Source organism: Mus caroli, chromosome 6 (genome assembly GCF_900094665.2).
Source record: "Mus caroli chromosome 6, CAROLI_EIJ_v1.1, whole genome shotgun sequence".
Classification (NCBI taxonomy): Eukaryota; Metazoa; Chordata; class Mammalia; order Rodentia; family Muridae; genus Mus; species Mus caroli.
Genome location: NC_034575.1, coordinates 113,789,687 through 113,806,180, shown reverse-complemented (window position 1 = coordinate 113,806,180; position 16,494 = coordinate 113,789,687). Strand labels below are relative to the sequence as shown.

Here is a 16,494-nt window from a genome sequence, read left to right as displayed (position 1 = left end):
TGTGTGTGTGTCTGTGTGTGTGTCTGTGTGTGTGTGTGTGTCTGTGTGTGTGTGTTATATACAGCTCATTTGTGATTTTTGTCTGGATAGTTGTTAAGGCATGTGATTTTGAAAGTGTTAGCTTTTAACTTCAGCTCTACCATTGCACAGATATATTGACTTGGACAAGTTATTTATTACAACCAAACATTGGTACACTTCTATTTAGGAGGGCTGTGGGAAAATTCAGTGGAATGATATATGTAGCGGACTAGCACAGAGCCGAGCCCGTGCCGAATCTTCAGGAAGAGAGCTGACTTTGAATCAGCTTGTCTCCATTCTCCCAGGTTCAATTTTCCTCTGATATCAAATTCCTTTTATGTCCTTTTCTCTGAGCCTTTCTTCTGAACCCAGATTGCCAGTATAACAATATAAAAGCCCATTGAAGGTGAGTAATTGAGTGACCCTTAAAGTTTGTAAGTCATTAGGACACAGAGTAACCGCCATCTTTCTCAGGGACACAGCTGTCTCTTAGTGTTCAGCAAATCTCTGTTCAGTACAGAAATATATTTGAACAAAAAGATTACATTGAATAAATGAACGTGCACATCTAAATGACAACATGAGAGAATCTTAAGGTTGGAGATTTCGAGAAACTCTCCAAGCAAGAGGAAGAAGACCCTTCCAGAAAGAGAACGTACTAGCATCCCAAGCTCAATATGGCTGGTACTCCTTAACCCAGCAAAGAGCTCTTTTCCTCCCTTCCTATTTTTGTTCAAAAGCCATTAGGGCTATGGGACTGTTGATAAGTGTCTATTGTCCCACTAGCTAAAGGAGATCGCAGAGTTCAGTTCTGGGGATTCATCATGTCTCTAATGTCTAGTGAGTATAGACAGGTTCCTATAGATGAGTCACTAACCACAATGTAGTGCTCATGAATAGCACTGTACTTTACCCTGGGGTAGCCACGGCTTTGGGATGAGGTCCTAGAGTTGACTAGTGAGTTAGGGTCAGAGATTATTTGTACTAACACACACACACACACACACACACACACACACACACACACAGAGGAAGCTCTTGGCTCACAGTGCTCAGCAGGCTTCCAAGTCAAATTAACTCCTGCTGGCTTTAATGGATTAGTGATGGTGTCACATAGAAAGTCTGACACTTTGACCCCTACCTACTCCAGCTCTTCTTTGCTTCACCTTGTTGTCTCTCTTCCCCTCCCCACTCTGCTGTCTGGCCACAGGCACTATTGTAGTAGGCTGCCTCACTTTCCAGCTTCCAGTTGACTTCAGTGCGGGGAGAAGCAAGTGAGGACTCAGTAGGAGGGAAGAAGGCACTTGTAGGTAGATGGTGCTCCCAGGGCCTTCCTTGAGGAGCATCACCTGGTGGTCTTTGCCTCCTTGTCCTGTCACCAGGGAGCCTCAGTCACCTCTCAGGATGGGGATGATTGCTGCCGCCCCTAGGATATTATTCCACCTGTGGTCCTTTCACCCTTAGGGAGCACCGGAATGATCCCGATCTGGGTGTGCTCCCTGTTTCTTGCTGGAACCTAGTATCCAGAGGTTTAAGCCGCCTTGAAAAGAATGTTTACTATGTACAAATCCTATAGGTGAGGATTTGATATATAGGTGTCATCTAGGTGGAAAACTTCTATAGGGTTCTGCACTACGCCACAATATGCTGGAAACAGCATGGGTTGAGGTACAAAGGAGTTAGAATGTCCTGTGTTCCAGTCCAAGCAGAAGTCAGCAAGAACAGCAGTGGCTGCCATGGAGACTGGCCAGGGCCACCGTGTTTAAGACATAAGTGACCATTCATGTTCATCTTTGTGGGAGCTGGGTTTAAGAAAATGAGCACCTATATTTGTGTCACTTCCACTCGGCTATAAATCTTGGGACTATAGTTAGCTGGCTCTGCAATCCACTGGCCATGTATCTGTCTCCCTATCTAGCTGGAGACTGCTTGTAGACAGGCTTGCATCTTTGTGCTTTCAACATAGTCTGCGCTCAAAAAGATCCTCAAAGGAATGGGTAAAGGAGAATTCTTTGTCCAGGTCAAAGAGAGCTGAAACTACAATTATGGAAGGACACAGGGTGAGGTGCATTTTTAAGAGAAGGTGTAATCATAAACAAATAGGCGAGGAAAGAGTGGTGGGGGCATAGGCCTGGGTCAGCTGGTGAGAGGTAGCCCTGAGCATGCTCAAAAGGCAGGATTGACAATGGTAGCTAGAGGCCACTGTCTGAACAAATGATGCTAGGTGTCTCATACGTTCATACCATAGTGTTGGATGCATTCCTTGGTCTCACCCATAACTCTGCGGAATGGCTCTTATTGCTGCCGGAAGCAGTGACCCCAGTGCTCACCAAATATGCTCCTGGGGTGGAGGGTACAGGAATATGACTCCCTGTGTCACCCTCTTCAGTGTCCATATGTTCAAAAGTAAGTAAATAAAAAGCATAGAAGGACCTCTGTTGGAACAGTAGGTACAATAAGACTGTAGTCAGGCTAGCAGTGTGTTCCTTGGTGTCCAGCATGGAAATTTCATGCTTTACTGATTAAAGTGTGATATTACTAGAACCAACGCATATCTACCACAGTATTTAAACCGCTTTAGAGCATTTCAGGAGGACTGTGCATGCAGTTGCCGTGGCTCCCGGTTGACCAGCTGCTCCCGGGCTTTGCCTAGCCCCGTAGTGGTTAGATCAGCAAGTCGCATCAATAGTTACTAGAACTTAGAGACACCAACTCATGCCTCACCCCAGAGAAACTGAATCAGAATAGTATTCGTCTCTCAGTGCCTCCATCCAGCAACTGGGCCCCTGTAAATAGGGCACTTCCCCTCTCTCTCTCCCATTCCCTTTACCAGCTCTGGTTTATAGCATCTGGTTCTCAGCATGGTGACCAGAAGGAAATAGAATAATTGAAGTAGAATAATGACCACTACACTTCAGCTGGAGTGTTCCCAGGACAAGGTTTGTGGTGTCACTGGACTGTGATGTGTTGGTAGAATCCTTCTTCACCCAGTCTTTGCAATCTCCCAAGCCCTTTCACAAGAGAACGCTCAGTCTTCAGTCAGTAAGTGGGCTGCCTTGAGGATACTGAGCGCACACGTGTGATCTTGAATGGGCTCTATTTGTTCCTGGATACTTTCTAGTTACTTCCGTCCTTTGCTCATACCAAAATAATTATCCCCATCATCTCAAAACAGCCACTTAAGTCATGTGGCAATCATTGACATAAACAAGCCCCTGTCACCAGTGTCCTTGTCCCATCCCATGAGTCTTGTCTTCTGATATAACACTTTCACGGTGCTCACTGGCGTGCCTGCTAATGGCCTGGTCGCTGAGTCTGAAGACACCCTGAGCTTAGTGTTAGTTCACTCTGTGAGTTCTGCTACACGCCTGAATACAGAGATGAGAAACATGGTGAGACTCAAGGGGAGGCAGGGAGCAGCATTTCAGGCAGGGAAGCAGCAGACATTGAAACAGCATGAAACCAGGGACCTCCAGATGGCTGGAGTGTAAGGAGAGACCAGGAACCATAGAAGCCAAAACAGCAAAGGAAGCAGTGAACTTGGATCTGTAAATGACAGAGGTCACTGGTGCGCTTTCAAAAAATGACATGTTTCAGTGCGTGCTTCCATAAAGACTAAGTGCTGTGTGAGGACAGGGAAGACATGGAAGTTGGGGAGGCTAATTAACATCTGAGAGGATAGTAAGGTGGGAGTGGGGGAACGTGGGGGAGTGACACACTGAAGTCCCCAAGCATCCATGAGAAGGTTGGGACAATGAGCAATTGTATCCCCAACTACATTTTCTAATTTCTCTTTCATAAGTATTTTCTGATTTCTCTATAATCAGCATGTATTACTTATTTAGTAAAATAATTTATGTTTATCTGTTAGTAGTTCAAACTCAAGCCAGCAGGATTTGGAAACTGGTTGATGGGAGAGTATGAGGAATGCACCCCTTAGGCCAATGCTAAGGTGGGTGGTGTGCCCACCAATAAGGTAGGGGCACAAGGAACAGAGCTGGCATTCCTGATGGCTCAATGCAGCCCTGGACTGCTGTGACTTCCAGTTGATATCTTCCTAGCCTGTTGGTGCCCTTGGTTTTGTAATTCACCTTTCTGTCCTATACCAACTGGACAACTGGCTCCAGTACTATANAGCCTAGGACTGCTGAAGCCACTCAGGGGCACACTTCTCACACTGTCAATAAATGTTTACCAAGAGCTTAGGGGATGCACTTCACAGGCAGACCTTGCGGATGGAAAGATGGAAAGCAGGCAGCATCTATTGTCCCAAAATGCCACCTAATTGGGAAGGCAGATAGAAATGTTTTGAAATCCCCTTAATACACAGACCACTTAAAACATACAATTCGAATGGAGTGTTATGAAGAAAGCAACAGATTCTTAGAGAGCTTATATGAGAGGAAATGACCCTGGCCAGGGGTTTGGAGGAAAGCTGTCATGAAGGGAGATGCTTGGGCTGAGAGCTGAAGAACTGATGCTGGAGAAAATCCAGACAAGGCTTTCTGAGGGGAAGGAGTAATCCCTGTGACTGTGCCTCGGGATGGAGGTGCAGCTACTCTAACCTTAACAACGCTGAGTCTGAGAAATGGACACTAGGTGATTCCATCATCGAGTAAACATCCTCCAGGACACTCACACAAACCTCCTTGGTACAGGTCAGTTGCTGGAGGAGGCCTCTTGATACAGAGAAGTAACAAGCAGCAGACACTCCACTTACTGATGGTACCACACAGCACGCGTCTTACTATGAGCATTTCAAAAATAAGTACACACATTTTTACATTTATTGATTGATTGTGGGTGCGACCTCCACTGCACACATGTGTGGAGGTCAGAGGACACCTTATGAGTGTCCACTCTCTCATTCCACCATGTGACGCCCAGGGATCAAACTCTGACAGCAGAGTCAATACATTAAGCAGCCACACAGCCATCTACTGCCATGTTTAAATATCACACACTGATAGCTGCATGTGTCACGCTATGATTGTTGTAGAAAGCACCAGTCACGTGAGGGATACATGCTTGTACAGTGATGTTATGACAGTCATAACATCAGTAAGTGTTAGGCACTTTTAGCTCCATTACAATCCTCTGGTACTACATTTTGTGGCACATGACTGAGGGATTTTATTTTATTTTATTTTTTTGGTTTTTTTGAGACAGGGTTTCTCTGTATAGCTCTGGCTGTCCTGGAACTCACTTTGTAGACCAGGCTGGCCTCGAACTCAGAAATCTGCCTGCCTCTGCCTCCCAAGTGCTGGGATTAAAGGCATGTGCCACCACGCCCGGCTCAACTGAGGGATTTTTGAATCTGAGTGAAATGCTGTTTGAATTCTACAGAGAGGAACAGGTCAAGGGTTGTAGGGAGAGAGGGACGATAGGCCTTAGAGTGCTTTGTAGGTCACTAGGACATCCCGGTCTTGCTCCTAAGAGGCGCTAAAGGTTTTGCAGTGGCTTTTATGTGGCCCATTTGGCTTCAGCCCAGATCATAGTTCCATCCGTGTCTGTCACCTGTCTGTTACTTGACACTTGAACCTGCTGGTGCTGGAGACCTGATCCCTCCTGTAGTCTGACAGGCAGATATGGGGTTCCCAGCTTCTGGGAGGAGCTCTGAGAAGGCTCCTCAGCACCTTTCAGACTCTCCTGAAAGTTGTTTTGCAGCTCAACTTTCCTCATGGCTTGGCAGACTTTAACACTAATGTGTGTACAAATTGCTAATTAATGGAATCGTTTGGATCTGAAAACATCTTGCTCTAATGGGAGCCTGCAAAGTGCTCACATTAATTCACAGGTAAAATTATTCTAGCTTTCTTTTTTAATTTTTTTTTTTTTTTTTGCCTTCTCCTTAGCCCAGCTTAATAGCTGGGGAGAGTTCTTCTAATTAGCCTCGTGGAAACCACTGGCCACAACCCTGAGCTGTAGTGCGTGCTTCTGAGCTTGAGAAATGTGAGCAGCTGTGGTTATCCAGGGAACNGGACTACAGATAAGCGCCAAAGATCAGAAGAGAAAGACCTTGGTGTCTGAGAGGATAGATAGGGAGAAGGTGACAATTTCCAGTGAAGACACTGGAAATGAGCCAGCCCCATGTGGGACTCAGAAGGGGCCTTGCCCTCCCATGTGTGCCAGAGGGCCCCATGGGACGACATTCCAGGCTGTCTCACCAGATCTCCTGGGATGGGGACACCTAGTGTATTCACTGTTCCCAGGAAGCTAACAGGAACTGCCCTAGGCTTCAGAGTGCCCTGTTATTATCACTTAAACACTCTGCTCAAGTCCCTTCCTGCCATCATTCCTAGTGAGCATGCTCAGTGCAGCCACTAAATGCCCCCCTTTTCCCCCATGGCAGAGTAGAATAAGCCACCAACTCTGGGGCTCCCTGATAAGACAAGTGTCCTCCACTAGGCTGTCCATTCATTTCTTTTCCTCCTAATGATATCTGGGTACTTTTAGTTTAATTCTTGATGATAAGTACAGGACAAAGTTTGCCATTTTAACTACTTTTCTGAGTGGCTCCAAGGCACTCTGTTTATTTGTGTGTTCCCCAAACTGAAACTCCAGGCTGTTAAATAAGAAGTCCCTTTCTATGGAGCTTTTGAGCGTAACATTCAGATGATGCAGCCCCTGGTAGAACTGAACAATACCCAGTGGTCCCCTCACTTACTACTAAAGAGGTGCCTTTACACCCTTGGCTCTGATACGTGGTTCTCAGAAATGCCCCACTGGTGAGATAGCATCTTCATTGGAAACCGCACCCTCCTGAATTCCTTTCCATCAAGCTGCTCTATGTTCTAAAACAGGGGCACTGGTGGTAGGCTCTGGTAATCCACCACGGAGAAGCCTGAGATGACTAAGTCCTCTGTGGCCGTGGGTAGTCACAGTGAGTTCTCGTGCTGAGCACTGCTCTGGAAGGAGACACACTAGGGTGTCTCTGAGATGGGCTATTTAAAAATCTTAATAGTTACAGATGAAAACAACAACATGTTCTCCCCCTCCGAAGCACAGCTCTGCTGCCAATCCTTTTATTTGGATGTGCCTCCAGGAGAGATTTGGAGTCAAGCCAACCTGAACTTAGATTCTAGACCTGTCACTCATTGGCTGTGACCTTGAGCCTCTGCTTGCTCATCTAAAGCCTGGGACTAGGGACTCCCACTTGAGCTGCTAAGAAGACTGCAGGAGGTCCCGTTAGTCTGGTACCTGAGGCCGCACTGGCTCAAAAGGGGAGGTGGAGGGAGTTTCTGCTGCTGCTACTGTTGCTGCTTTTGTTGCACAGGTCTCCAGGTGGTCCTGAACTCCATCATCAAGGCCATGGTGCCTCTGCTGCACATCGCTCTTCTTGTGCTCTTCGTCATCATCATTTATGCTATTATCGGCCTGGAGCTCTTCATGGGAAAGATGCACAAGACCTGCTACAACCAGGAGGGCATAATAGGTAAGAGGCGGGGCTCTGGGCAGCAGGTTTCCAGGAAGGTGTCATTCTCACTCATGGCTGCTTTCCCTTGAAGTAGATTGCTGCAGCCACCTGTGCTCCAAAACTGGATGAGGCATTCGGTTTCCCCGTACTTCAGACCACGATGACATGAAAGGCAGGGGTCAACCTTCTTTCCCTCTCCTTTCCAATGTCTGCATTCACTACCGCAGATCTCTGTTCAAACAGCAGGTGTGTGCTTTGTCCAGCACTGCTGATGCACCATGGAATGGATGGACACAATGGGAGAAGCGAAACTAAGCACCCACCATTTATCAGTTTCTTACGAGTGAAGCAGATTCTGAGTGTATGAGCTGCCATTGCAAGCGGATGAGCATGTGTAGCCAGCAGTAGGCCAGTGTGGTTGAGCATCCAAACCCTTCAGGATGTCTGTACCACCCTGACTCCCCATCCCCACCCATTTTCCTGTCCTCTTAGAGTTGCCTCTCTCTTCATCACAGTTACTATTTTCTTCTCCATCAAAAGCAGAACCCGAGGGTCCCTCCCTTTCCCGGAGTAGATGAAGAGGCTGTCATTAAATAAGCCCCTTGCCACCAGTTCAGCTCCATGTCACAACCATCAATCCTGCCTTTATGAGCCTCCCCTCTTTGTGTTCCTTCCATCAATCAAAGAATTTAACAGGCAGCGCTGGCTCATTAAGCACCTTCTTAAGTGGCACCAGAGTTTGGGCTTACAGGATAAAACTGCTCTCTTATGTGACTAACGTTTCAACTTGACCTTAAAAAAATAAATAAATAAACAGGGGCTAGAGAGGTGGCTCAGCCTTGAAGAGAACCAAGTCTTTCAGAAGACCCGGGTTCAATTCCTAGCACCCACGTCACAGCTCACAACCTTCTATAACCCCAGTTCCTAGGGATCATTTGCTTTTTCTGCCCTCCAAGGGCACCAGTCACCCAGATGGTACGCAGACATACATGAGAGCAAAACACTCAAACATATAAAAAAAAAGTAGAAAAACACATTTACTTTTCTCTTTCTTGAAAAAATGGTAAGGTTTTAAATGAATAGAGTAGTGAGATACATATATACATAAATATACACATAAATATATATGTATACATTTGTATATACATACATACATAAACATGTATATATATACAAATATACAACATTGGAAATATCCATTCCAAAGCTATTGACAGTGCTAATGTATATTATTTCATTTTTAAAAACAGATCTGTCCTTTTCATTTGGACATTATTGAGGAAAACAGAGAGCATATGAGCATATGTCTGGAGCGCTAACAATGGAGGCTTCCTTCTGTCCTCTGTATCTTCCCAATCCCACGTAGCCTGAGCTGCAAGTTAGTGCAGTGGGTGATGGTAGTGCCAGTCTGTATAACAGAGTGAGATGAAAACCTTATGCCCAGAAGCCAGCATCACCACCTGGTATACACACAGGGTACTGTGACTAGGCAGGCTAACGGCTTCTGCAAGGTGGCTCAGTCATTGTTCACAAGGTCACAGTAAGACAAACAATGCCTATGAATCCATATTTACATAATCATCTTATTTTTACTTTTTAAAAGAAATTGTGTTTAGGATAAAGTATTCACCCTTGAGAATTTTCGAGTTATTTGAGTTGTAACTGTGCGAAATTGGGTGACAATTTAAAATGTTAGCTGATACAAAATTTTTAATAGGAAGAGCAGTTCTTGCCTTCCACTAAAATTCAGAGATATTCAACCTTGCTTAGAGAATATCAGCCAACATAATGACCCATAATGACTTCCTTTAATTCAAATTCTTTTCTTCTCAATTGATCTGTAGCTAACACCAAACCAGTAACTTACATAACTGGTCTGTAGCTAACCCTGAACCGGTAACTTATGTTAATGGTGCAGCTGGGTTGGGATGGCCTCAGAACTGACTGTAGCAACTTATGCAGTTATGTTACATAATTGGTGGCCCACTGGACCCAGACTCTTCATACTGTTGCAGAGGGACAGAGTCTCCATGAGTCCTCACCAGTTTGGCAGTGACCAATGGGGCGATACTCACCAATGAAATGGGAAGGAATTCTGTCATAGAAACAAAGACAGCGACTGTGCCATGCCATCAAATACTGATGTGCCACAAGCCATGGATAGCTGCTTAAAATCTTTTAGTCACCTCTGTCATCTTAAAGGGAAGATGACAGGCATACCTCTTCTCCTTCTGGTGAGGGTCTTGCAAGGCTGTGAGCAAAATGCAGCCTTAAATAATTGTTACCACCACAGGGTTTGTTTCCAGGCCTCAGCGCCGCCAAATGCAAGAAAATGATGAATATAGTAGACAAAACAAGATGGCGACCTCTTCCTAGGTTACATAGAGAGGCCCTGTGAAAAGCCATCCCCAGCACCAGAGACCTTCTTTCGTGCCCTTAGGAAGAAGAGCCAAGTTGGCTTCAACTTCTAGAGGGGTCATCTTAAGGTCATCCTGGCCTTGATAGTAAACAGGGCCAGAAAAATTACCTGAGCTATCTCATGCACCCTTCCACAGAGCTCATGACATCATCTTTAGGGTGTGTTTCATCTCCATCCTGTAACTTTCAAGACCAGTTAGTCTCCTGGGTGGAAACAAAATAAGCCAAGATATTGGGCAATGAGAGTAACATCCCTCAGAAAAGTACCATGAGGCTCCAGTTGAAGCCAGAGTCACTACTGGGAAAGGGGCCAAAGATTCCTGGCTGCAGCAGCCTTAATCTAGAACAAAGCAGTTGAAGTTCCCATCTTCCTTTCCCTTCCCACTGTCTGCCCCCAGCCCAAAGTCTTCTAGATTCTCCCAAAAGAATAGCATTTGGTTCCCACAGGTGAGTATCCCCACTGAGGAAGAGGACGAGCCCTCAGGGATCTGGTCTCTTTCATACCCATGGCCAGGAAGCAGTCCACTCACCCTTCAGACCCAGCATCAGCTGGTTTCGGGGTTTTGTAGAAAGCTTGTTGTTTTTGCCTAGAGTTTAGACATTAACCTATTTTCTGCCATAGGTAGTAGATTTTACAAAACGTTCAGTGAGTCTTTGTTATGATGTTAGTCTTCCTTTTAAACTCCGATCTTATTTCACAGACTGAATTTTATATTCTTCTAAATTTTCTAATCCATGTTTCTTGTAAGATCCCTGCAAGGAAGCTTTGGCCTGCCTCAGTGCTATTGTTCTGCCTTTAGGCTGTCCTTTCTGTGTCCAGTGTCCAGTGATGACTGTCTTAGAAGAGGCTGTTTTCTCCCAGTCTCTCCAGCAACTGCAAGGCACCCCTCCTGGTTGCGCAGCAGATACATTGCCATATGTCGATACCTTTTGTTTCTGGGTGTTCCATCTGTCCGGTGGATCTGGAGCCAGGGCGCTCGGTAGCTCTCCCCGGCACAGTAATTACCCCTGAGACTGGCACGGAATTTGTTGGCTAAACCTAGCAATGAAATCACTACCATTCTATTTTGCCTTCAAGTTGAGATCTAAAAATGTAATTGCTGTTGTCTTGGTGGTTTGGAATCCCGCTGCAAGCCCCTCCTGGGGTTCTGTGTGTTGCTGAAGTTGGGTCCATTCCTAGCATCTCCTTTATGTTACCGAAGACTTCATTTGCTCTTTCCACACCGACCACCTTCTCCAATTCTGTTCCGAAATGTACAGCCTACGTGGCTTTATTCCTCCATCCTCACACTCCTATCTCTCTCCCTAGGACCTCTGACTCTTTGGAAGAAAGCCAGGACATCTTTATGGCTATGTTTATTTCCCTTGCCCTGGGGTGCATGTCACTAGGACCCAGTGATCTGTAGGTTCACCTTTTTCAAGGGTTCCTTTTTATAGAGACCTATTTTTACTGGATCATCGCAGCTTCTTAATTGTTCTGTGATTTTTTTTTTATTATTGTTCAGGGAGGATTTAAAATAGCATAGCAGCCTTTGAGCCTGTGGATGATCTTCCCGAAGCTCAGTCCCTTCCTCCCTTTATCCATGAGATCAGTGCCCCTCGGTGTCACTTCCTGCTAATAGATAGCTATCTATAAATTCTCCAAGTATGTCCTCCCCGTGAGCAGTCAGAGCTGGCTTTGGCAGCACCACCCACCTTCCCCTATCTCCACTGTTTTAGGAACCGGTGATGCAGGACAGACTGTCAGCCCAGGAGACACATTGTAAATAGATAACTGACATCATTGTGCTACAGATAAATAGAATTATAGAATGTATAGAAATGCAAGCTTCCCTTTATCTGTTCATCATCTCCTTTGTCCACCCTCCCAACTCTGAAAGCTGGTTCCAGAGTAAGAATGGAATTAATGATCTATTTGGTTCCTGTTTTTTTTTCTTCGTTTCTCAACTCTCGCTTTTTAGGTGCTTTGCTTTGCTATTTTTAACGTATTATTTAGGTTTGAAAATAACTTTCATTTCTCTTCTTTCAACAGCATTAAATCCACATCTCTAAAAATTTGACAATTTTAAAAGTCATAAAAAGTTGCAACTAGGGGTAGCCCAGTTCAGCTACCTTAATACGTAGCCTCTAGAAGCCAGACTGTGGCTAAGAAAATGGTATGGATACTTGGTCCCCTCAGACAGCTGAGAGTTCAGTGACCTAGAGCTGTTCCCTTGGTCACTGCATATAGTACTGGGCAGAAAATAAGCCAGGAAGCAGCTTCATTCTGAGCAGTCCTAAGGCTGGGAGAGTTCCAGATGTCTGTCATCTGGAGAAAGGATAAACACACTGCTCAGTAGCACAGAGGAGCAGAGCAGCCTGAAGTGCAGCAGTGTGCTTGAACCCAGAAGCACGGGGCTTAAGGAAGGATGAAGAAGGAATGGGCGCACAAAGGCCTCTTGACGTTATTTACTGGAAACTTAAAGAAACGGCAAGCTATGAAGACGGAAAACAAATCAGCTCTTTCCGAGTTGGGGACAGAAGCAAGAATGGACTGCAAGCAAGTACGTGGGGGAAGTTGGGGGTGACATAGAGGAAGTGATAGGTGTCACTGCTGTCCCAGGAAGATACTGGCACATGCTTTGAACCGCAGCCCTCCCCTCCTTTCCCCTGAGAAGCCTCTCACAGTCAAGGGTTAACATTTCCATGCCCCTCTTTTTTTTTCTTGAGAGTAAACAGTTCCAATTAGAAGCCATAGACGCCAGCAGCCATCTCACCAGTCATCTTCCATAAAGAGCCTGTGTCCCATGGGCAAAATAACCACCCTGTGATGTTTTGGATCCTTGTAAAAGAAGAGAAGATTCTGGGCATCTTATTATCTCTAAATGAAGAACCACAGGCAGATTCTCTCTGGAGTTACATTTTTGCTGTTGTCAAAAGCAATTGTTTGTTCAAACTCGGATCTTCTGTTTGTTTTTGCCGTGATTCTCTATAGCTGCCAGATAAAAACCCTCGGTCTCCCAAACTCTGGGTTCCTTACATTTGTCTTCTGTTTTCCAGAACAATTTACACTTGAGACGGATGCATGATTATCCCTTTCTGATTGGCCACTTGGACATGCTGCCGTGCTATGCCCAAGCAGATAATACCTTAGTGTCTGTGAAATCAATTGTGGTTAAAATGCAGTGCTCACAACATTTGGTTGAAAATACTGACCTATGTCATTGTGCCCCTGAAACGAATGTCTGGCCTCACATGATTTTAAGCTCCACGGGAGGGCACTAACCGAAATGTGTGCGATTGCTGCTGTGGGTGCTCATCGACCTTATCCTGTTATTTTTCTCTCTAACGTTTTATCTTCATTCTCTGCCCATCGTTACCCCTCCTTCCCTCCTTCCGTCTCCTGTTTCCTTGGTGGTGGAGATGTTCCAGCAGAAGAGGACCCTTCCCCTTGTGCTTTGGAGACAGGCCATGGGCGACAGTGTCAGAACGGGACCGTGTGCAAACCTGGGTGGGATGGGCCCAAGCACGGCATCACCAACTTCGACAACTTCGCCTTCGCCATGCTGACGGTGTTCCAGTGTATCACCATGGAGGGCTGGACAGACGTGCTGTACTGGGTACGCAGATGGGGCACTCAGCGGGCGGGTGCATGGAGGGCCAGAGGCTTCTATTGACCCCTCACCTTCCTTCCCATGACATTGGGGTCACACGTGCCCACATAGGCTGAGGGGGGATGGATGAATGCCTTTGATTTGTTCCAGGGTTTTCCTGAGAAACAAGGCATAACTTGTCCACTTGCAAGGTTTCCCTCACTTTGGTGACGGGCATCTTTAGCTGGCTCGCCACAGTGTGGTTCACTGGTGTGCAGCTGACACTGTGCAGATGAGCTGGGCTAGCCCCAGCATAAGTGTTCCAGTGAACTCCTCTTCCTGCTCTCTACTTCTTTCTGCTCTTAACCTTCTCCTGCCTCTTACCTAAAATTACCTAAAAAGGAGTGAAGGCAGAATATGCAGAGGAAAGCCAGGGCTAATCTAAAAAGAGATGCCATAAAGAAAACGGCTTTTGTATTGAAATGTGTAACCTTGTGGCAAACTCTTACATTTAACTCTCACTTTTGTCTCAACCTATTAGACCACTCCATCAACGTCTCTCTCACTGTCAGCCAAAGGCTCTGCTTATTGTACAATGCATATTTAGAATGCCCCTCATTAGCTCTAACTAGCCACCACTGCTTTGCCACCTTTGAGCCCTTGAAGTGCAGGTAAAGATGCATACCATAATCTAGCTGTCTTCCTTCTGGCAGAGTCAAGCCCATTATTTGTAAAATCCCACGGAAAATACCATCTTTGTGGTTGGTGTTTTCCGCTTCTGCCTAAGAAATGACTTGCGGGAATCCAGTGTTGCTCTTCAGAATTTGGGCGAATAAAGCATGATACCAGTCTTGAAAATATCATCGTTCCAAAGTTTCTCAAATCGTCAAATCATAGAGCCCTGGTGAAAACATTTAAGAGACTGTGTACTCCTGTCTGCAAACCAGAGCCAGAAGAGTGAGAAAGAAGCAAGAGAAGTCCCGAGCACGGTTGCCAGAAAGAGGAGCAAGGCCAAGAGAAGCGGTCCCTTCTCCCAGAATCTGAGGCAGCTTTGTCACTGCACAGAGATGCAGCTTCCCACCGTTTCCATGGGCCATCTCCCATAAATCCAAAGCCTTTCTCTTCCCAGCCTTGCCACCACTGTTAGCATGGCAGAGTCCAGTGTTGCTGGGATGTTGGTACCTTTCTCTAATTGAACACTCTCAGCTTGCCTCTATCTGGATCCCAGCTAACATTTGCCGAGTGTCCTCGTGAGCCTGGGCGCTTGAGGTGCTAAGGATTTGGTAACGCGGACGATCCAGTTCTGTCTGTAGAATAGATGAGATTCTGGGCTGAGTAACACTGAAGCCTGTGCCATGTCAGGGTTAGTGTGTTCACATGCCGTCACCAGGCAACCCTGGTTGTCATCCATGTCCACCTCAAACTAAGAGGAAGCATTGAGAAACATTTTCAGGCTTGATCTTGATAAGAGGCTGGTAGTGTGTGATTTGAAAGACATTGAGATTGAAGTTGAATTTTTTCTAGTTAGGCAAAGTCTTCTATTTAGTAGAGCAGGTCAACTTCCTAGGAGGCCCTTACTAGTCCTTCTACTCTGCCTGAAGGACCTATTACTTTCTGCCCTGATGTGCCATGGACAGAAAGGTCTCTGCAAATAGGCAGTTTCCACCTATGGACCATAGACCATGTGACTGTGTGGTACTGGGCTCCAGAGTCTCCTCCTGTGAAACTTAGCCCCTGTCTTCAGTCGCCGTGGAAAAGCCAGCTGGAGCATCACACTGAGGGCAGGTGCAGGCATAGGGGAATACGTATAATTTGCTTTGCTGACAGCCTTGGTGTACTTTTCTGATCTTCCTTTATCATTCCCTCCCTCTTCGTCACTACAAGTCATTGATATCACCCCAGCCAGATGTGACCCTAAGATGCTATCATAGTGACAGCCAGAGTGGGGACTGTACAGAGTCACACAACAGTAACTACCAATTTCCAGCAGCTGTGTTGTACCTTCTTTCCCAGGGGGTGTGATGGAGCTCAGGCTGGGGACAGAAAAATTGTCAGAGGTGAAGGAGCTCTAGGGTCTGGGGATGGGCCTCGCTTTGACATCCCCAGCATCTTTCGGAAACAAACAGATTGTGTAAGAGCATATACGAGTTGTGTGTGCTTGTGAGTATGTGTTGTGTGCACATGCAACATATATACACACACTCACATGCACGTGTACACACACACACACACACACACACACATTGACACTGTGCTTCCTACTGGTTATTCATAATGGAGGCACCTCCTAGCTCAGTGCTCCTGCTGCCAGACAATTCCTCTAATTACTTTGACCTTTCTATGGCCATTTTATTTTCTATTCTCTTTCTCACTCCTTTATTTCCCTTAGGCAATCCTCCTCTTCAACTCTAGGCTTATATCACTAAGCCCAGGGATTCAGATCTCAAATGTTTTAGCACCAAAGGTATAAAATTCCTCAGAGATGCCTTTACCAGTCCCTGGCTAGGAACTTAGTGAACTTAGTGTTCACAGAAGTTCTCCAAGCTGTTGGGATGCAAGTTTGAGTTTGACACCCTAATAGGACCAGCAGAATCACCACAGTGCTACTAGGATTCTGCTGGGTTTGAACCAGTGTGAATCTAGTTTCCAGGGAATATGGGCCTTCCTCTCAGAAGGATGCAGCTCTCTTCAAGTGCAAATTTCAAGTCTAGAGGACCCAGAGAGGAGCAGTGGAGACTGCTCTGTGTAGCCTGGGTGGAACCCCCAGAACTAGTTTCATCTTAAACATCTAAACGGCATTATAGAAGTTTCTAGAGAAAAGAAACTAAAGTAAAACTCAGGCTTCTGTTTAGTTTTCTTAGGAAATAACTCTTTAAACCAAAGCCTCTCTATGTACTCCCAGAATGTCCAAGTGTAAAAAGTAAGACAAACAAACAAAAGCAAGGAGGAGGAGAGGAAAGAAATGGGAAGAAGAAGGAGAAGAAGAAGAAGAAGAAAGAAGGAGAAGGAGAAGGAGAAGGAGAAGGAGAAGGAGAAGGAGAAGGAGAAGGAGAAGGAGAAGGAGAA

The 16,494-nt window shown here is 45.8% G+C and overlaps 1 protein-coding gene across 4 annotated transcripts in view; it reads left to right on the top strand.

Moving 5' to 3' along the window:
* Positions 1–16,494, top strand: part of LOC115031305 (voltage-dependent L-type calcium channel subunit alpha-1C) — a 486,264-nt gene that overhangs the window by 433,379 nt on the left and 36,391 nt on the right. For 3 of the 4 annotated variants that reach the window (XM_029478475.1, XM_029478473.1, XM_029478471.1), the window contains exons 6-7: positions 7,298–7,456; positions 13,259–13,455. In XM_029478475.1, the coding sequence (XP_029334335.1) occupies positions 7,298–7,456; positions 13,259–13,455 (356 nt within the window). The remainder of the gene's footprint in view (positions 1–7,297; positions 7,457–13,258; positions 13,456–16,494) is intronic. The other variant, XM_029478472.1, reaches the window with a different exon arrangement.